This window comes from Bombina bombina, chromosome 5 (genome assembly GCF_027579735.1).
Source record: "Bombina bombina isolate aBomBom1 chromosome 5, aBomBom1.pri, whole genome shotgun sequence".
In the NCBI taxonomy this organism is placed as follows: Eukaryota; Metazoa; Chordata; class Amphibia; order Anura; family Bombinatoridae; genus Bombina; species Bombina bombina.
Window position 1 is genome coordinate 1,004,120,769 of NC_069503.1, and position 21,354 is coordinate 1,004,142,122.

General features: G+C 40.0%; 1 protein-coding gene across 2 annotated transcripts in view; it reads left to right on the plus strand.

The window, feature by feature from the left end:
- VPS13B (vacuolar protein sorting 13 homolog B) overlaps window positions 1-21,354 on the plus strand; it is a 1,996,594-nt gene that overhangs the window by 388,432 nt on the left and 1,586,808 nt on the right. For both annotated transcript variants that reach the window (XM_053715243.1, XM_053715242.1), the window contains exons 11-15: window positions 406-543; window positions 7,385-7,472; window positions 17,881-18,072; window positions 18,653-18,822; window positions 20,290-20,484. In XM_053715243.1, coding sequence (XP_053571218.1) covers window positions 406-543; window positions 7,385-7,472; window positions 17,881-18,072; window positions 18,653-18,822; window positions 20,290-20,484 — 783 coding nt within the window. The remainder of the gene's footprint in view (window positions 1-405; window positions 544-7,384; window positions 7,473-17,880; window positions 18,073-18,652; window positions 18,823-20,289; window positions 20,485-21,354) is intronic.

A 21,354-nucleotide genomic window follows, 5' to 3' on the forward strand; every position in this document is an offset into this window, starting at 1 on the left:
CCTAGGTGCTTATTGCCATTGAGAATAGAGAAATGTAAGCAGTATTGTAAATGGGCATATTGATTTTGCTTTTTTCTCCTCTGAGGCAGTTTAAATAAAATATGCAAAAACTAAATATCCATATTTAAAATGATGCCCTATAATTTAGTTCTTAAAATATTCTAACTTAAAGGGACAATGTACAGATTTTCTACTAAATTGATTTACATTTTCTGAATTGTCTTTATTTTTTCTTTCTTCTTACAGTATTCTAAGTATCATTCTGTAATTCCAAGGTTAACTTGCTCTGAAAAAGAAAATGTTGTTTGAACTTTTAGAACATTTAAATTATGATGCACATAATGATTGATGTATGAAAGTAATGTATTGAGTATATGTTTCAATATGATCAATTTCCTCTTGTAGGAAGCCTGTTTCTTTACCTGTGGAGAGAATCTGAGCAATAAAGGAATGACTTACCTGACCAACTCACTATTTGACTATAGAAGCCCAGAAAACAATGGTGTTAGAGCAGAGTTTATTTTGGATTCATCTCATCACAAAGTCAGTATATATATATTTTTCAACATTTATAACTTTCGCTGAGTATCGAAGGAAGTGCCCTATGGGTTCAGAATGTTTCTTGTAGTTTATTAATTTATGTATTTATTTTTTTGGTTGGAAGAATTGTCAGCTTATTTTTTTTATAATGTCTACCATTCTACTATGTTTTGTTTGTGTTAACTGTGGTCAAAATTAAAGTAAAATAATTATAAAGGTATAGGACACAAACACATACACTGTAAACCCATTTAGGTTATATGTGTGTGTATACAAAGGTCTTATACACAAACAGAATGCACTGTAAACCCATTTAAGATATATGTGTGTTGAAACAACTTAGGCACAAATAAATTGAAGTTGTAAATCTATTGTGTGTGTGTGTTGCTCGATGAAGCTTATTTACATCTAAAGGGGAGGAGAGTCCACGGCTTCATTCATTACTTGTGGGAAATAAGAACCTGGCCACCAGGAGGAGGCAAAGACACCCCAGCCAAATGCGTAAATACCTCCCTGACTCCCCTCATCCCCCAGTCATTGTTTGCCTTTCGTCACTGGAGGATTGCAGAGAAGTGCCTGAAGATTCAGAATAGTCTCTTATGGAAGGAATGGGACTGGAGTTTTAAGTAGTCCTGTCAGCCTCTCAGTGAGAGTCCGGAGATGCAGGGAGAGTCTTTCTGTGAAACCATCCCAACTCATATTAACAGCTCCATAAGCAATCAGCGTTAACTAGTTTCACTGCCTTCTTTCTACACTCAAATCCATGTCAGGAGCAATGCTACTTACCTGTCACACTTAAAGGGCCGTGTTCATGTTCCACGGCATAGATTCTGGTAAGATTGTTTCATTTTATTATATTCATAATGATAACGGAGAAGACAGGGTCACAGTGTGGCACCTTTATCTTTATAGAATCAAGGGTTAATATTCCTGGAATGGGGGATTATTGAACGGGGGGGGGGGGGGGTTATTGTGTCATTGCTGCGTTATGTGCAAGATGAGGCTCTAACAATGGTGAAACTGACAGGTTCTCTTCCGGGAGTATTTGCGCATCCTTTTTGGCGTGTTTTCTTCCCTAGTGCAGGGGCTGTCCTGCAAGGCACTCCATGTGACCGGGTGTCGCCTAGGCAACTTCTTCTGCTTGACTGGCGCAAGATTATTATTATTATCAGGTATTTGTAGAGCGCCAACAAATTCCGCAGCGCTGTAAACATAGTCGGTGTACAGGATAGCTTTTGTAGGGGTCATGTGGGTCTCCCCCTCGACCATATCACACAGGGATTCACACCAATATGTTGCAGCTCCGGAAACCGCGGGCACAGCTGCAAGAGACAAATCGGTTTCTGTAGTCCAGGTCATAGGAGGTGGTGAGTGCCCCAGCCATTGGAGGTTATAAAGGTGCCCGGACTCTGACGCGTTAGTGGGTACTCCCTCTTTAACAAAGTCTCACAAAGCCTGTGTTTATTGCGAGGAAGTTCTGGTAGATCAGCCTGCTCAACTATGTTCCACATGCCTTGATAATTTTGCGACATCTAAAAATAAGAGGATGTCTAGTACTACTGAGCCGTCCACCTCTGAGGGTTCTCTGTCCCGTGAAGTGCACATTCCCTGCATCCATCTCCTATTGCACATACAGCTCCCCAGGTTCCAACCATTACTCCTACGGGAGAGCTTCGTTAGCAGTCAGATTTTGCGGATCAACTGCAGTATCGAAGATGATCCATGCTTTACCACGTTCTGCTAAGCGCAAGCGTAGGACGCATCTTGCTGATGAGGCCCAATCCGACTCTCCGAAGGAGGCCCCTTCTGGGTCGGAATCCTTTTAATCTAGGCCTCCGGCTGCGGAGGAGCCTGACTTTAGGTTTAGGATGGAGAATTTGCGCTTTTTGCTGAAGCAAGTGCTTGCTACTCTGCAGGTTCCGGAAGCGAAGCTTCAGGAGGTACCTTTGATTCCTAAGCTTGATAAAGTATTTGAGGACAGGGTGGTACCTCAGACCTTCCCAGTTCCTGTTAAGATGGCTAATATTATAAAGAATGAATAGGAGAGATTAGGTTCTTCCTTTTCCCCTTCTTCCTTTAAGAAACTGTTCCGAACGCTCAGCTCGAGCTATGGGGGACTGTCCCTAAAGTGGGTGGTGCCATCTCTACGCTCGCGAAGCGGACGACTTTTCCGCTTGAGGATAGTTCGTCGTTTAAAGAACCCATGGATAAAAAGTTGGAAAACATATTAAGAAAGATGTTTCAGCACACAGGGTTTGTTTTTCAACCGACAGCGGCTGTGGCCGCGGCTTCTGGAGCTGCAACATATTGTGTGAATCCCTGTGTGATATGGTCGAGGGGGAGACTTCCATCGACGAGATACAGGGAAAGATTAAGGCGTTGAAGGTCGCCAATTATTTCATATGTGACATCTATATGCAAATTATTCGCCTGAATGCGAAGATATCAGGTTTTTCCGTTTTAGCTCGCAGGGCTCTGTGGCTAAAATCATGGTCTGCGGACATGACCTCTAAGTTGAGATTGTTGTCCCTATCTTTTAAAGGAAAGATTTTGTTCGGTCCTGGATTGGATTCGATGATATCCATGGTTATGGGAGGCAAGGGTGCTTTTCTACCGCAGGACAGGATAAGAAGGCTAACGCCTAAGGGTCCTACCTTTCTTCCATTTCGTGCGGACAAGGCCCAATGCCAGCAGCCCGCCGCTAAAAGCAGATCAGTCCAAGGGAACTTGGAAGCCAGTTCAGTCTTGGGGTAAGTCCAAGCAGAGCAAGTAGCCCGCTGACTCAAAATCGGCATGAAGGGGCAGCCCCCGACAGGTTTCTGGAACAAATAGGGGGCAGGTTATCTCTCTTCTCAGAAGCCTGGTTGCAGGACGTTCAGGACCCTTGGGTTCTGGAGGTTGTCGCCAAAGGGTACAGGATAGGATTCAGATCTCATCCACCAGGGCGCAGATTCCTCTTGTCAAATCTGTCTGCAAGACCAGAAAAGAGAAAAGCATTTCTAGAGTGTGTGAGGGATTTCTCTTCTCTATGAGTTATTGTACCAGTACCCCCGGCAGAGAGGGGTCTAGGGTATTATTCAAACCTTTTTTTGGTCCCAAAGATGGAGGACACATTCTGCCCGATTCTAGACCTAAAGTGTTTAAACAAATTTCTGGTTGTTCCATCGTTTAAAATGGAATTTATCAGATCTATTCTGCCCCTAGTACAAGAGGCAAAAAATCCAAGAGTGTGGCAGCACAACACATTTTATTTGGAACACACAAGGAAAAACAGCAGAGCAACGTTTCGGGAGTGTTTCCCTTTGTCAAGCTGATTTTACACTGAACATAGTGAGAATTTATACACAGCCCCCACTACTCTATAGTATCCAGGTAACAAACATTCACTGTGATGGATCAATGTACAAAATTTGTCCTAAAACAGTATTTACTTATTTATATATACAAAGTTACCAAAAGCACAACAGAGTGTAATGATACTTTTCCTACAAAAAATACAAAATAATAAATAATAATGATAATACAATTCCTACACATGTTAAAGGTGAGCAAATTTTTTTTTTTTTTTTTCACTACCCTCAGTGCTGGACATTTGTTGGATGGTGCCCCTGTGGCCTGCATACAGTACCCTCAGTGCTGGACTTTTGTTGGATTCTGGCCTAGTACAAGAGGGAACAATTCATGACGACAATAGACTTGAAGGATGCTTACCTTCATGTACCAATCCACAGGGATCACTTCAGGTTCCTGAGATTTGCGTTTCTGGACCAAAACTTCCAGTTTGTGGCCCTTCCTTTTGGTCTGGCTATGGCCCCAAGAGTCTTCAAGAAGTTTCTGGGGGCGCTACTTGTAGTGGCCAGATCCAGAGGCATTGCTGTGGCGCCCTATCTGGACGACATCCAGGATCACTCAAGGGCACTTTTTCTCCTGCTGCAATCTCATGGTTGGAAGATCAACTCAGGAAAGAGTTCCCTTGTTCCCAGCAACATGATGGAGTTCCTGGGCACGATAATAGACTCTATATCCATGAAGATATTTTTCACATATCAGCGACGCAGGAAGATTGCGTCCTCCTGTCTGGCTCTTCAGTCTTCCTCAAGTCCCTCGGTGGCCCTATGTATGGAGGTGATCGGACTCATAGTTTCCAGCATAGATGTCATTCCATTCGCCAGGTTCCATCTCAGACCTCTTCAGTTGTGCATGCGAGTCTGGCAGGACGGGGAGCTGTTTGGGGTGCCAGGATGGCACAGGGAAAATGTACCCGGGAGGAGTCTCTCCTCCCGATAAACATTCTGGAACGTCGAGCAATCTCCAATGCTCTGAAGGTGTGGCCTCCTCTGGGATCATTCAGCTTCATCAGATTTCAGACTGACAGCATTACCTCGGTGGCTTACATCAACCATTAGGGGGGTACGAGAAGCTCCCTAGAAATGAGGGAGGTGTCTCAGATTTTGGAATGGGCGGAGTCCCACAACTGCTCGCTCTCAGCGATCCACATTCCGGTTGTGGACAACTGGGAAGCGGACTTTCTCAGCAGGCAGTCCTTTCATCCGGGGGAATGGTCTCTCCACCCCAAGGTGTTTGCAGAGATTTGTCTCAGATGGGGAACGCCGGATATAGATCTCATGGTGTAAAGACTCAATTGCAAGCAACCCAGATACGTGTCGAGGTCAAGGGATCCCCTGGCAGAGCCAATAGATTCCTTAGCGGTTCCTTGGGGTTTCAACCTAGCTTACATTTTTCCACCGTTAACGCTTCTTCCTCGTGTACTGGTCCGCATCAAGCAGGAGTGAGCTTCGGCCATTCTGATCGCTCCGTAGTGGCTGCGGAGGACGTGGTTTGCGGATCTGGTGGGGATGTCAGCCTCTCCTCCTTGGAGTTTACCCTGTCACAGGGATCTGCTGGAACAGGGTCCCTTTCAACATCAAAATCTAGATTCTCTGAGGTTGACTGCGTGGAGATTGAACGCTAAGTCTTGGCCAGACAAGGTTTTTCTGAGAGGGTGATTGATACTCTAGTTCAGGCCAGGAAGCCGGTCACTCGTCGCATCTATCATAAGGTGTGAAGGACTTACTTTTTTTTGGTGTAAGTCACATGGATATCCTTGGCATAAGGTTAAGGTATCCAGGATTCTTTGCTTTCTCAAGCATGTTCTGTAGAAGGGGCTTGCCGCCAGTTCCTTAAAGGGACAGATTTCGGCATTATCAATCTTGTTGCACAAGAGGCTCGCTGAGCTTCCTGACGTTCAGTCTTTTGTTCAGGCTCTGTCTAGAATCACGCCTGTCTTTAGACAGTCTGCTCCTCCCTGGAGCTTAAACTTAGTTTTTAAGGTATTGCAGAGGGTTCCGTTTGAACCTATGCACTGGATTGACATTAAGACTCTTTCTTGGAAGGTCCTCTTCCTGTTAGCTGAGTTTCTGAGCCTGCGGCCTTGCAATGGGAGCCTCCTTATTTGTTTTTTCACGCCGATAAGGCTGTTCTTCGCACTGGATTGGGATTTCTTTCCAAGGTTGTGTCTGATCGTAACATCAATCAGGAAATAGCTGTTCCTTCTTTGTGTCCTAACCCTTCTTCTCCAAAGGAGACGTTACTTCATAATTTGGATGTTGTTTGTGCTCTGAAGTTTTACCTTCAGGCTACTAAGGATTTCAGATAGTCTACATCTCTGTTTGTGGTGTATTCAGAGAAGCGTAAGGGCCAGAAGGTTGAGGAGCATGATACGCTTAGCCTATGAGACAGCGGTCATAAGCCTCCTCAGAGGATCACGGTTCATTCCACTAACGCTGTGGCTTCTTCTTGTAATGCGGCTACCTAGTCGTCCTTACATACTTTTACAAAGTTTTACATATTTGATGTTTTTGCTTCTGCGGGGGAGAGGTTTTCGAGGCTGTGGTGCCCTCAGATTAGGGTCTGTCTTTTTGCCCTCCCATTTTTCATTCAGTGTCCTCTAGAGCATGGGTATTTGTTTCGCATAAGTAATGAATGAAGCTGTGGACTTTCCTCCCCTTTAGATGGAAAACATTAATTATGCTTACCTGATAGTTTTATTTCCATCGTGGGGAGGAGAGTCCACGGCTCCCGCCCGTTGCTCTGTCATGCGGACCTAAATTGTATTTGTTATTCTGGCACCATTTATACCCTGATATTTCTCCTACTGTTCCTTGTTCCCTTGGCAAAATGACTGGGGGATGAGGGAAGTGGGGGAGGTATTTAAGCCTTTGGCTGGGGTGTCTTTGCCTCCTCCTGGTGGCCAGGTTCTTATTTCCCACAAGTAACAAATGAAGCCGTGGACTCTCCTCCAAAATTCGGAACCCGAAATTATCAGGTAAGTATAATTTATGTTTTCCAGAAAAAATCCTTCATTTCATAAATATATATATATATACATACAGTATCTCACAAAAGTAAGAACAACCCTCACATGTTTTGTAAATAATTTATTATATATTTTCATGTGACAACTCTGAAGAAATTATTCTTTGCTACAATGTAAAGTAGTGAGTGTACAGCCTGTATAACAGTGTAAATTTGCTGTCCCCTCAAAATAACTCAACACACAGCCATTAATATCTAAACTGTTGGCAACAACAATTGTGTGTATTGTAATAGATTTATATGTGTGTGTATGTATCCACCAGACGTGCCTTTCTGTAGTTTGCAATAGAAGTTTGATTACCTGTCTTCAAATGTATAACTTCTGCTTTTTGATAAAGATAAGCTTTCTCTGTGTATTGACACTCAAACCTCCTAAACACCCTCATGCATCATACCTTGTCTATCCTGTTGTAATCTCAAGATTCTCTTCTTAAAAACTAGTGTTGTGTTTGCTTTTCTTTGTTGATAGGAAACATACACAGAGATAGCTGGAATGCAGAGGTTTGGAGCATTCTATATGGATTACCTGTACACAATGGAAAGCAATGATGGCAAAGGTACACGTTTCTTTTAGTGTATTTGTCCTCCCTTGAATAATAGAAACTAAGACTTTCTTTATTGCCCCCTGTCATTGTGAGAGTGTCCTTAAATTTACCTTTGATGTTAGCACACTTAAAGGGACAGTCAACTTCAAAAATGTTATTGTTTAAAAAGATAGATAAATCCCTTTGTTACCCATTTCACAGTTTTGCTCAGCCAACATGGTTATATTAATATACGTTTAACCTTTGTATCTAAACCTTTTTTTTTGACAGCCCCCTGATCACATGGCTATTTATTTATAATCTATTGACTTGCATTTTAGCCAATTAGTGCAGTGTCATCCATAACCCACGGGCATGAGCACAATATTATCTATATGGCCCACATAAACTAGCAGTCTCATGTTGTGTAAAGCAAATAAAAAAGCATGTGATAAGAGGCTGTCTTTAGTGGCTTAGAAATAGGCAGAAATTTAGAGGTTTAAATATTATAAAGTATATTAATATAACATTGCTGGTTGTGCAAAGCTGGGGAATGGTTAGTAAAGCCATTATCTATCTTTTTAAACAATAACAATTTTGGTGTTGACTGTCCCTTTTAATGGAAATTACAACATGAAGCTGCACTATCCCCAACATCCTACTTTGGAATTATATTACATCTCCTTGTCGTGGGCCTTCTAAATTAGTATTTAGTTGTTTACTATTTGATTTCATGGCAAAAGAAGAAAGATCTCACCATTTTAGTGTATGCTTATAAAGTGCATTTTTTAAATATTAAGGGGAAATGTATTGTGCAAAAATTTGTGCAAAGAAGTTTCTCACATTCTAGAGGCTTCAACTTTTTTATTCTCCTCATATCACACTCTGTCGTGCCTCTCCCTCTAACCCGTCTCTGATCACTTTTTTTTTAACTCCTCTTTCAGTAATTCTGGCAACTATCAAACAGATATTTTTCTTGATCCTAAAATCTATCCCACCCCTTTTCTCTCTTGCGTGAAAAATCACACATAATATGCTTGATTTTTTTAAGACCTTATATTGTAATATCGAAATATCTCCTTCACAAACAAAACCCTCCGTAGTGAGATAAACATCACTCAAGGTAAAATTTGTATTTATTAAATTATTTATGTTTAAAAGTTTTTCAGTTCCATCTCACATTTGTTTTCAAAATGCAGCAGATACATATATATGTACAAGAAAGAACCATTATATTGAAAACAAGAAACAGACTTCCAACGTCTTCATGTCTTGCAACCTTATCACAACCTAAAAAAAAAAAAGACTGATACACTAGATTTTTCTTTGCATAAATGTTTTGTAGATGATCCATTTATATAGCCCATAAAGTTTTTTATTTTTAAATGTATAATTTTGCTTATTTTTAAAAAAACATTGCTCTGATTTTCAGACTCCTAACCAAGCCCCAAAGTTTTAGGAGAATACCGACGTATACCTACTCCAGCTTGCTTCTGTTTGTGTAAATGGTCTTTTCATATGCAAAGGAAGGGGGGGGGTCTGATATTTCTCACTTGCAGTGGGTGTTCCAGTAACCTTTTTAAACGTCACTGCAATAAATACACTTATTATTTTAAAGACCAGAGAGTGTGAGCCTTTTGCTGCTATTTATAATATGTTTTGCTGGCACCCAGGCTGTTGAGAGTGCGCTTCATTTGCAATATTACTACGTATATATATATATATATATATATATATATATATATATATATATATATATATAGACACACACACAGCATTATACATAACTTATGTAAGGAAAAATAGTTTAAGTAATAATGTTTTTTTTATTATATTAAGTAAACCTAGGATTTAATATAATTTGCACGCATCCCTGAATAGAAATGTTTTTTATTCAGACCTGAAAGTTGAAAGCATGTCAAGTTTAGCAATTCTATGGACTAGGTGCAGTTGAAGAAAAGGCTTGTAGATCGTAGTCTGAGGAATTAATAAGATAGAAGTTGGTTAGAAGCAGAGCAGATGTGAAACGGGGAAAAAAAAGGCAGAGATGTAGGACTGCGCAATGTTAGTGAAGGCTTTGTTTGTGGGGGTAAATTTAATTGTTTTCTGACACAAAATATAAAGACTGCAGTTCTATTAGTGTAAGTCCATATTCATAACACTGTAAAATAAATATGCGGTCACGTAGAAACCACAATTATATTCATTGAGTGCTGAATAGTATATCTCAAAAACTCAGTAAATGCAGTGTTCGGACACTTACACAATAGATTCAATTGGACAATTCTAAGACCTGTTACACCCTGTGATTGCAAAACAGCCATCCACAGTTATTACAATGTACTCACAGATCCGTCGTAGATATCCGATCACACTGTTCAACTGCTACTGTTTGTAACGACAGCGATACACAGCTGAGATATTTGGGGTTTCTCCAGTACGCCCTTAACTTGTATCCAAATGTAGCAAACAAAACGGCATACGCAGCAAACAAAGTATTAAGCAGGAGTGAAATAGTACATTTAAAGTCCATGTATTGGGTATACATCGATAAAAGCATAAAGGACACAGCAGAACAGACCTGCACAGCTGACGCGTTTCCTGCCTTAACAACACTTCATTACAGTGTCTCTGATGACGTGCCGTTAAGGCAGGAAACGTGTCAGCTGTACCGGTCTGTTCTGCTGTGTCCTTTATGCATTTATCAATGTATACCCAATAAATGGACTTTTTAATGTACTATTTCTCTCCTGCTTGATACTTTGCTGCGTATGCTGTTTTGTTTGCTAAATATAATTGTTGCTTGATTTAAAGGGACCGTCAAGTCCAAAATAAACTTTCATGATTCAAATAGGGCATGTAATTTTAAACAACTTTCCAATTTACTTTTAACACTAATTTTGCTTATTTCTCTCGGTATTCTTAGTTGAAAGCTAAACCTAGGAGACTTATGCTAATTTCTTAGACCTTGAAGGCCACCTCTAATCTGAATGCATTTTGACCACTAGAGAGTGTTAGTTCATTTGTGTCATATAGATAACATTGAGCTCATGCACGTGAAGTTACCCTGGAATTAGCACTGATTGGCTTAAATGCAAGTCTGTCAAAAGAACAGAAATAAGGGGCAGTTTACAGAGGCTTAGATACAAGGTAATCACAGAGGTAAAAAGTGTATCATTATAACCGTGTTGGTTATGCAAAATTGGGGAATGGGTAATAAAGGGATTATCTATCTTTTTAAACAAAAGAAATTCTGGTTTTGACTGTCCCTTTAACTATGAACCTTTAAGCACAAGTTGTATACTTTGTCTCTGATTGTAGAATTACAATAATCACTTTGTACCCAGATTTTAGTGATCTATAATTTACTCGTTTGTTGTATTTTTCAGTGTTCAGTCTCCTTATGAGAGTAATGAGAGATCACTTTGTATTGCCCTTGTCCCAAACCCTGATTTAGTTGCCATATTGGGTATAGTTTTCTGTTTTCCAGGAATTTTGTTTTAAGATCCGCCTTTAAAAAATACGATTGCAGCAAATATTTGGAAACATTGGAACAGCCAGTAATAAAGTTATGTTACACAGAAAACACACATAGACACACATCTAGTTATACATACAATATTGCCCCACTTACATAATAATAAAAATATGAAGGAAGTTATATTCATGTTACCCCATTTAGCTTCATCACATTTGCAGCTTAGCAGGCACTTTTCATTGTGGCATATTTGGGAGTAGAACATCTGACCGTGGCGTACTTTTCTTGTGATATTTCACTCAGGCCCTATATCTGGCACAATTTTTTGTGGCCCCTTTTCTTCTGTTAAGTGTGATCAGTCCACGGGTCATCATTACTTCTGGGATATTAACTGCTCCCCTACAGGAAGTGCAAGAGGATTCACCCAGCAGAGCTGCATATAGCTCCTCCCCTCTACGTCACTCCCAGTCATTCTCTTGCACCCAGCAACTAGATAGGTCGTGTGAGAGGACTATGGTGATTATACTTAGTTTTATATCTTCAATCAAAAGTTTGTTATTTTAAAATAGCACCGGAGTGTGTTATTACCTCTCTGGCAGAGTTTGAGGAAGAATCTACCAGAGTTTTGCTATGATTTTAGCCGGAGTAGTTAAGATCATATTGCTGTTCTCGGCCATCTGAGGAGTGAGGTAAACTTCAGATCAGGGGACAGCGGGCAGATGAATCTGCATAGAGGTATGTAGCAGTTTTTATTTTCTGACAATGGAATTGATGAGAAAATCCTGCCATACCGATATAATGTCATGTATGTATACTTTACACTTCAGTATTCTGGGAGAATGGTACTTCACTAGAATTACACTGTAAGAAAGACATAAAGCTGTTTAATAACTAGAGATTATGTTTAACGTTTTTGCTGGAATGTAAAATCGTTTTCATTTGCTGAGGTACTGAGTGAATAAATGTTTGGGCACCATTTTTCCACTTGGCAGTTGCTTAAATCTGTTTTTTCTGTCAGTTTCTGTTCTCCCTCACTGCTGTGTGTGTGGGGGAGGGGCGCTTTTACTATGCATCAAATATTTCAGTCAGCAACTCATTGTATTCCCTGCATGATCTGGTTCATCTCTACAGAGCTCAGGGGTCTTCAAAACTTATTTTGAGGGAGGTAATTTCTCTCAGCAGAGCTGTGAGAATTATAGTTTGACTGAAATAAAAACTTTTATTCTGTAATTTGTTTCCTGCTTTCAGAAATTGTTATCTTTGCTAATGGGATTAAACCTTTGCTAAAGTTGTGTTGTTTACAAGGATTGAGGCTATAACTGTTTCAATTTATTAATTTTTAACTGTCATAGATCTTCTGTGCTTCTTAAAGGCACAGTACGTTTTAATATTATTCTATTTGAATTGTATTTCCAAGTTGCAAGTTTATTTGCTAGTGTGTTAAACATGTCTGATTCAGAAGATGATACCTGTGTCATTTGTTGCAATGCCAAAGTGGAGCCCAATAGAAATTTATGTACTAACTGTATTGATGCTACTTTAAATAAAAATCAATCTGTACAAATTGAACAAATTTCACCAAACAACGAGGGGAGAGTTATGCCGACTAACTCGCCTCACGTGTCAGTACCTACATCTCCCGCTCAGAGGGAGGTGCGTGATATTGTAGCGCCGAGTACAGCTGGGCGGCCATTACAAATCACATTACAGGATATGGCTACTGTTATGACTGAAGTTTTGGCTAAATTACCAGAACTAAAAGGTAAGCGTGATCACTCTGGGGTGAGAACAGAGTGCGCTGATAATATTAGGGCCATGTCAGACACTGCGTCACAGGTGGCAGAACATGAGGACGGAGAACTTCATTCTGTGGGTGACGGTTCTGATCCAAACAGACTGGATTCAGATATTTCAAATTTTAAATTTAAACTGGAAAACCTCCGTGTATTACTAGGGGAGGTGTTAGCGGCTCTGAATGATTGTAACACAGTTGCAATACCAGAGAAAATGTGTAGGTTGGATAAATATTTTGCGGTACCGACGAGTACTGAGGTTTTTCCTATACCTAAGAGACTTACTGAAATTGTTACTAAGGAGTGGGATAGACCCGGTGTGCCGTTCTCACCCCCTCCGATATTTAGAAAAATGTTTCCAATAGACGCCACCACAAGGGACTTATGGCAAACGGTCCCTAAGGTGGAGGGAGCAGTTTCTACTTTAGCTAAGCGTACCACTATCCCGGTGGAGGATAGCTGTGCTTTTTCAGATCCAATGGATAAAAAGTTAGAGGGTTACCTTAAGAAAATGTTTGTTCAACAAGGTTTTATATTGCAACCCCTTGCATGCATTGCGCCGATCACGGCTGCAGCGGCATTCTGGATTGAGTCTCTGGAAGAGAACATTGGTTCAGCTACTCTGGACGACATTACGGACAGGCTTAGAGTCCTTAAACTAGCTAATTCATTCATTTCGGAGGCCGTAGTACATCTTACTAAACTTACGGCGAAGAATTCAGGATTCGCCATTCAGGCACGCAGGGCGCTGTGGCTAAAATCCTGGTCAGCTGATGTTACTTCTAAGTCTAAATTGCTTAATATACCTTTCAAAGGGCAGACCTTATTCGGGCCCGGGTTGAAAGAGATTATCGCTGACATTACAGGAGGTAAAGGCCATGCCCTGCCTCAGGACAAAGCCAAAGCCAAGACTAGACAGTCTAGTTTTCGTTCCTTTCGTAATTTCAAAGCAGGAGCAGCATCAACTTCCTCTGCACCAAAACAGGAAGGAGCTGTTGCTCGCTACAGACAAGGCTGGAAACCTAACCAGTCCTGGAACAAGGGCAAGCAGACTAGGAAACCTGCTGCTGCCCCCAAAACAGCATGAATTGAGGGCCCCCGATCCGGGATCGGATCTAGTGGGGGGCAGACTTTCTCTCTTCGCCCAGGCTTGGGCAAGAGATGTTCAGGATCCCTGGGCGCTAGAGATAATATCTCAGGGATACCTTCTGGACTTCAAATACTCTCCTCCAAGAGAGAGATTTCATCTGTCAAGATTGTCAACAATCCAGACAAAGAAAGAGGCTTTTCTACGCTGCGTACAAGAGCTCTTGTTAATGGGAGTAATCCATCCAGTTCCACGATCGGAACAGGGACAGGAATTTTACTCAAATCTGTTTGTGGTTCCCAAAAAAGAGGGAACTTTCAGACCAATCCTGGACTTAAAGATCCTAAACAAATTCCTAAGAGTTCCATCGTTCAAGATGGAGACTATTCGGACAATTTTACCTATGATCCAAGAGGGTCAGTACATGACCACTGTAGATTTAAAAGATGCTTACCTGCACATACCGATTCACAAAGATCATTACCGGTACCTAAGGTTTGCCTTCCTAGACAGGCATTACCAGTTTGTGGCTCTTCCATTCGGATTGGCTACAGCGCCAAGAATCTTCACAAAGGTTCTGGGTGCTCTTCTGGCGGTACTAAGACCGCGGGGAATCTCGGTAGCTCCATACCTAGACGACATTCTGATACAAGCTTCAAGCTTTCAAACTGCCAAATCTCATACAGAGTTAGTGCTGGCATTTCTAAGGTCACATGGATGGAAGGTGAACGAAAAGAAAAGTTCACTCGTTCCACTCACAAGAGTTCCCTTCCTGGGGACTCTTATAGATTCTGTAGAAATGAAGATTTACCTGACAGAGGACAGGCTATCAAGACTTCAAAGTGCTTGCCACACTCTTCATTCCATTCAACACCCGTCAGTGGCTCAATGTATGGAGGTAATCGGCTTAATGGTAGCGGCAATGGACATGGTACCCTTTGCACTCTTACACCTCAGACCACTGCAACTGTGCATGCTAGGTCAGTGGAATGGGGATTACTCAGACTTATCCCCTTCTCTGAATCTGGATCAAGAGACCAGAAATTCTCTTCTATGGTGGCTTTCTCGGCCACACCTGTCCAGGGGGATGCCATTCAGCAGACCAGACTGGACAATTGTAACAACAGACGCCAGCCTTCTAGGTTGGGGTGCCGTCTGGAATTCCCTGAAGGCTCAGGGACAATGGAGTCAGGAGGAGAGTCTCCTGCCAATAAACATTCTGGAATTGAGAGCAGTTCTCAATGCCCTCCTGGCTTGGCCCCAGTTGACAACTCGGGGGTTCATCAGGTTTCAGTCGGACAACATCACGACTGTAGCTTACATCAACCATCAGGAAGGGACAAGAAGCTCCCTAGCTATGATGGAAGTATCAAAGATAATTCGCTGGGCAGAGTCTCACTCTTGCCACCTGTCAGCAATCCACATCCCGGGAGTGGAGAACTGGGAGGCGGATTTCTTAAGTCGTCAGGCTTTTCATCCGGGGGAGTGGGAACTTCATCCGGAGGTCTTTGCCCAAATACTTCGACGTTGGGGCAAACCAGAGATAGATCTCATGGCGTCTCGACAGAACGCCAAGCTTCCTCGTTACGGGTCCAGATCCAGGGATCCAGGAGCAGTCCTGATAGATGCTCTGACAGCACCTTGGGACTTCAGGATGGCTTACGTGTTTCCACCCTTCCCGTTGCTTCCTCGATTGATAGCCAGAATCAAACAAGAGAGAGCATCAGTGATTCTAATAGCACCTGCGTGGCCACGCAGGACTTGGTATGCAGACCTGGTGGACATGTCATCCTGTCCGCCTTGGTCTCTACCTCTGAAACAGGACCTTCTGATACAGGGTCCCTTCAAACATCAAAATCTAACTTCTCTGAAGTTGACTGCTTGGAAATTGAACGCTTAATTTTATCAAGACGTGGGTTTTCTGAGTCAGTTATTAGTACCTTAATACAGACTAGGAAACCTGTTACCAGAAAGATTTACCATAAGATATGGCGTAAATACCTACATTGGTGTGAATCCAAAGGTTACTCTTGGAGTAAGGTTAGGATTCCTAGGATATTGTCTTTTCTACAAGAAGGTTTAGAAAAGGGTTTATCTGCTAGTTCATTAAAGGGACAGATCTCAGCTCTGTCCATTCTGTTACACAAACGTCTGTCAGAAGTTCCTGACGTCCAGGCTTTTTGTCAGGCTTTGGCCAGGATTAAGCCTGTGTTTAAAACTGTTGCTCCACCATGGAGTTTAAACCTTGTTCTTAATGTTTTACAGGGCGTTCCGTTTGAACCCCTTCATTCCATTGATATAAAGTTGTTATCTTGGAAAGTTCTATTTTTAATGGCTATTTCCTCAGCTCGAAGAGTCTCTGAATTATCAGCCTTACATTGTGATTCTCCTTATTTGATTTTTCATTCGGATAAGGTAGTCCTGCGTACTAAACCTGGGTTCTTACCTAAGGTAGTTACTAACAGGAATATCAATCAAGAGATTGTTGTTCCTTCTTATGCCCAAATCCTTCTTCAAAGAAGGAACGTCTACTGCACAACCTGGATGTAGTCCGGGCTCTAAAATTTTACTTGCAGGCAACTAAGGAATTCCGACAAACGTCTTCTCTGTTTGTCATTTACTCTGGGCAGAGGAGAGGTCAAAAAGCTTCCGCTACCTCTCTTTCTTTTTGGCTTCGTAGCATAATTCGTTTAGCTTATGAGACTGCTGGACAGCAGCCCCCTGAAAGAATTACAGCTCATTCTACTAGAGCTGTGGCTTCCACTTGGGCCTTCAAGAATGAGGCCTCTGTTGAACAGATTTGCAAGGCTGCAACTTGGTCTTCGCTTCATACTTTTTCCAAATTTTACAAATTTGACACCTTTGCTTCATCGGAGGCTATTTTTGGGAGAAAGGTTCTTCAGGCAGTGGTTCCTTCTGTATAAAGAGTCTGCCTATCCCTCCCGTCATCCGTGTACTTTTGCTTTGGTATTGGTATCCCAGAAGTAATGATGACCCGTGGACTGATCACACTTAACAGAAGAAAACATAATTTATGCTTACCTGATAAATTCCTTTCTTCTGTAGTGTGATCAGTCCACGGCCCGCCCTGTTTTTAAGGCAGGTAAATATTTTTTAATTTATACTCCAGTCACCACTTCACCCTTGGCTTTTCCTTTCTCGTTGGTCCTTGGTCGAATGACTGGGAGTGACGTAGAGGGGAGGAGCTATATGCAGCTCTGCTGGGTGAATCCTCTTGCACTTCCTGTAGGGGAGCAGTTAATATCCCAAAAGTAATGATGACCCGTGGACTGATCACACTACAGAAGAAAGGAATTTATCAGGTAAGCATAAATTATGTTTTTTCACAGTGATATACACTCTACTGGTACTTTCTCTTAGACAAACTTTATATTTGTGTTCTTATCTCAACATTGTAAGGATTTTCCTACATGAACTCAGTAGAATAAGTCCCTGTGAGGCAGGAGAATACAAGCTGACCTGTTAGGGATAAACACTGATTTCTGTGATACATAGAATAAAAGGGCAATTGCTGGAGTACCCTTTGTGAATCCTGCTGGTATCTCAAGGGGTACAAATACTACAGGCTGAGAAACAAGGTGCTAGAGAGCAGAATGTTAAAGGGACACTGAACCCATTTTTTTCTTTTGTTTCAGATAGAGCATGCAATTTTAACCAACTTTCTAATTTACTCCTATTATCAAATTTTCTTTCTTTCTTCTCTTGCTATCTTTATTTAAAAAAGAAGGCATCTAAGCTAAGGAGCCAGACATTTTTTGGTTTAGGACACTGGACAGCAATTGTTTATTGGTTGGTGAATTTATTCACCAATCAGCAAGAACATCCCAGGTTGTTCACCAAAAATGGGCCGGCTTCTAAACTTAAATTTTTTTTCTTTTCAAAAAAAGAAACAAAGAGTATGAAGAACGTTTGATAATAGGAGCAAATTAGAAAGTTGCTTAAAATTGCATGCTTTATCTGAATCAAGAAAGAAAACATTTGGGTTCAGTGTCCCTTTAATTGTTTATGACTTGGTACTACAAGTTTATTCACATCACATATAATGTAAATGTTTTTTATTAGGTTCCTTAAGCGAACCGGATTTTCCTTCTGTAAAACCTGAAGAGCATGGCAGTATTCAGGAGATGTCTATCAAGCGTCTTGTTGTGGGTCCCATTGACTTACGTCTGGATAGTAGCTCAGTTCATAGGATTATGAAAATGGTAGCTTGCTCTTTAGACCACGAGTATGAAGCATATTGCAGTCCACATCCAGGTATATATATTTTTTTTAAATCTGTGGTACTTTCATGAAATGCTGCCCTACTGACATTTATTAAAATGCCTACTTAAATGTTTTTTTTTTACATAATGTTTATGCCTCTTTAACATTAAATCATTTATTAACAAGTAATAATATCCATCATTTGTTACTAATTAAGTTATATTTATAATTTATTAAAGATGAAATATAACCTTTTTCATATATTCCAGAATTATATGATAGAATTTTACAAATTAAAATTAATAGTTAATCAGAATTTAATGAATTCACCATTCATATATCTAAAGTATGTGCAATTTGTTAGGATAGTTTTTTTTATAATGATTTAGTATAGACTCTTGTGTTTAATGTTTTTACTTGATAGAAATGTAAAGGTGTTACCAGTGTTACCAACCATTCTTAATGGTTAAATATATATTACTCGTCATAGGCATCCAAAATTATTATAATCTGCTGCACCTGGAGTGTTTGAATCCTTATAGGTAAAACATTATTAGTACTCCCCAAATTGCTAATGTTTAACAGCTTATAATTATATAGCCTTTTAAAGTACTATATAATATTTTCTTAGTTTCTGTAGAAGAATGTAAAGCGTTACCGAGTGCTGAAGAAGTGGCAATCCTGGAAGAATATATTCCTACACGTTTAACTTCTGTCACATTTCTGAGATGTACCATCACCATAACAATGGCAGAATTCAACCTTCTTGGGCATTTAATGCCTGTTATAATGGGTACAAAGGTATGAACTTTCCTTTGAAAACAATATTGGATTTTGTTCTCTTTCCAGTCTAAATGTGTAAATATTACATTTTTGCTGACTAAATTTCTGTATGCAAGTACATACAATATACATAGATTTCTCTTTTAAACTTACATTATGAAAGCCTTTTATTCCTAATATAAGTGTATATTTTTTAATTATACCTCTATTAAACACAAAATTAATTCATTACATAATTTTAAAAAAATGCAGAATAGTAAATAGATCATATTGATTCTTTGAAAAAAAAAACTCATACAGTTTAGAAGTACGTTTTGAATATCAATATCTAACCTCAGTAACAACATAAATTGAAATCCCAACAAAAGTTACATTTTTAGTGGCGCCAACTTAAATAAAACCCACATTTTTTCTTTCATGATTCAACTTTCTAATGTACTACTTATCACATTTTCTTTGTTTTCTTGGTATCTTTTGCTGAAAAGCAAGGATATAAGCTTAGAAGCCGGACCATTTCTGGAGCCCTGTATGGCAGCAGTTTTGCGAGAATGTTATCCATTTGTAAGAAAACTAGATGACAGCACTAGTTCCTGCCATGTAGTTCTCCAGATGACTACCTAGGTATCTCTTAAACTTAGAATATCATGGGAACTTAGCAAATTTGATAATAGAAGTACATTGGAGTTTTCTGTCTTAATCACAAAAGAACATTTTTGGTTTTCATATCCCTGTAATCTCCATTACCTGCTGTGGTTCTGGATTCATGTGAGAACCTGCTTATTTTAGATGTGAGTATTTTGCATTTTGACAGTCTCTCAAAGTCGAATGTGGAATCTGAGTGTTTGAAAGAGGTGAGAAGCCATGGAGTAAAAGCCCATAGATTTTAATGTCTGTATCATGGAATATTTATCAGTACAACTTCTATAAATTTGTTGCTTACTCATTATTCTGTCACTTAGTTTAATTTAATTGAATTTAAGTTTTTGATATAGACAGCTAAGATCATGTAGGCAAGCTTCCTCCTGGTATGAGGTTGAAAATACAGACCTCTTAAAAGAAGGTTAATTGAACATGGTAGGATAAATAGTGCCAAAGCTGTGCCTTTGGTAGTTTAAAGAAAGAATGCTGTGGTTTTTTTTCTATAAATATTTCTTAGCTACTTCAATAATGCAGGTTTAATATTAACGGAGTTTGTTATGCAAGTCACTATAGACAGAATTGTCACCCTTTTATTTAAAAAAGAAACAAAAAAAACAAGCACTTTAGGTTGGATCAAAGCTCACATTGATTTACTCCAGATAAGTAAAAACAGTACTAAATGTGGCAAAAAGGGAGGTATTTAGAGAAAGCGGTGTGAAGCGGTTTCTTGGAACTTTCTCCATATTTTAAATTGATTTGAGGCAATTTACCCACCTGCACTGATTATTACATTACAAAACACGTTTATTCTCAGTGTATACCGTAACAAACTATTGTTTCCTTTAGCATTCCTGTGGAACTTTAACAACAGCAAGTTTTCATCCGATCCGGCCTCTTCCTGCCATCAGAATACTTGCAGACAAAATCAACGTTGAACATTCTGTGCCTATGTATGCCGAGCAGCTGATCCAGACTGTGAGCAGCCTGAGCCAACCTTCGGATAATCTGCTTCATCATTGTTATGCTCATTGCTACCTCAAGGTGATTTAAAGCTGTGTAATGTACTTGTATGTTGTTCAAATAAGCAAGCAACACGTTTTAGTCGCCGAATAGAACCTCATAACTAAAGTTAAAAGCACCTAAAACATTTTGAGATTATAATTTAAGATATTTTATTATGCCTAGTAAAAAAAGAAATATTCATTCATTATTTATTTTTCTAAGCTTTTGCTGTGAAACTTCTTGCTTTCTGTAAAAATGGCGCTTGCACTACATTTCCTAAAGAGACTAAAAGGCAAATGATGTAATCTAGGTTTCTTTCAAAATGCTTAAAACTACCAAATCCAGCAGCATATAACTCAGGGATTGCAAAGCTCAATGAACAAACCCATACAACCTTAGCCCTAATAAATTACTTAAGATAGCAACAAACAATGCTCAAACAGCACCTTAGTTTTCTTGTACCCTTAATAGGGTTCCCTGGTGACCGGTGGTACAGAGGGAACTGCAATCCTCTCTCATATGTCAATATAGTGAAGTTCCACAGCACCCAGGATTCAAAAGAAGACATTTATTGAGGTACAAACAGGAGCAACGTTTCGGGAATATTTCCCTTAATCATGCATCATCATGCATGATTAAGGGAAATATTCCCGAAACGTTGCTGCTGTTTGTACCTCAATAAATTTCTTCTTTTGAATCCTGGGTGCTGTGGAACTTCACTATATTAATAAATTACTTAAGGGACAGTAAAGTTATGATTCAGATAGAACGTGTGATTTTAAACAACTTTCCAGCGCTGATCACAACCTACCGAATTGTTACTTCTATTATCTGATTTGATTAGTTGCTATTCTTTGTTGAAACACTTGGGTAGGTGGGCAGCGATGAAATAATGGGTAGTAGCTGCTG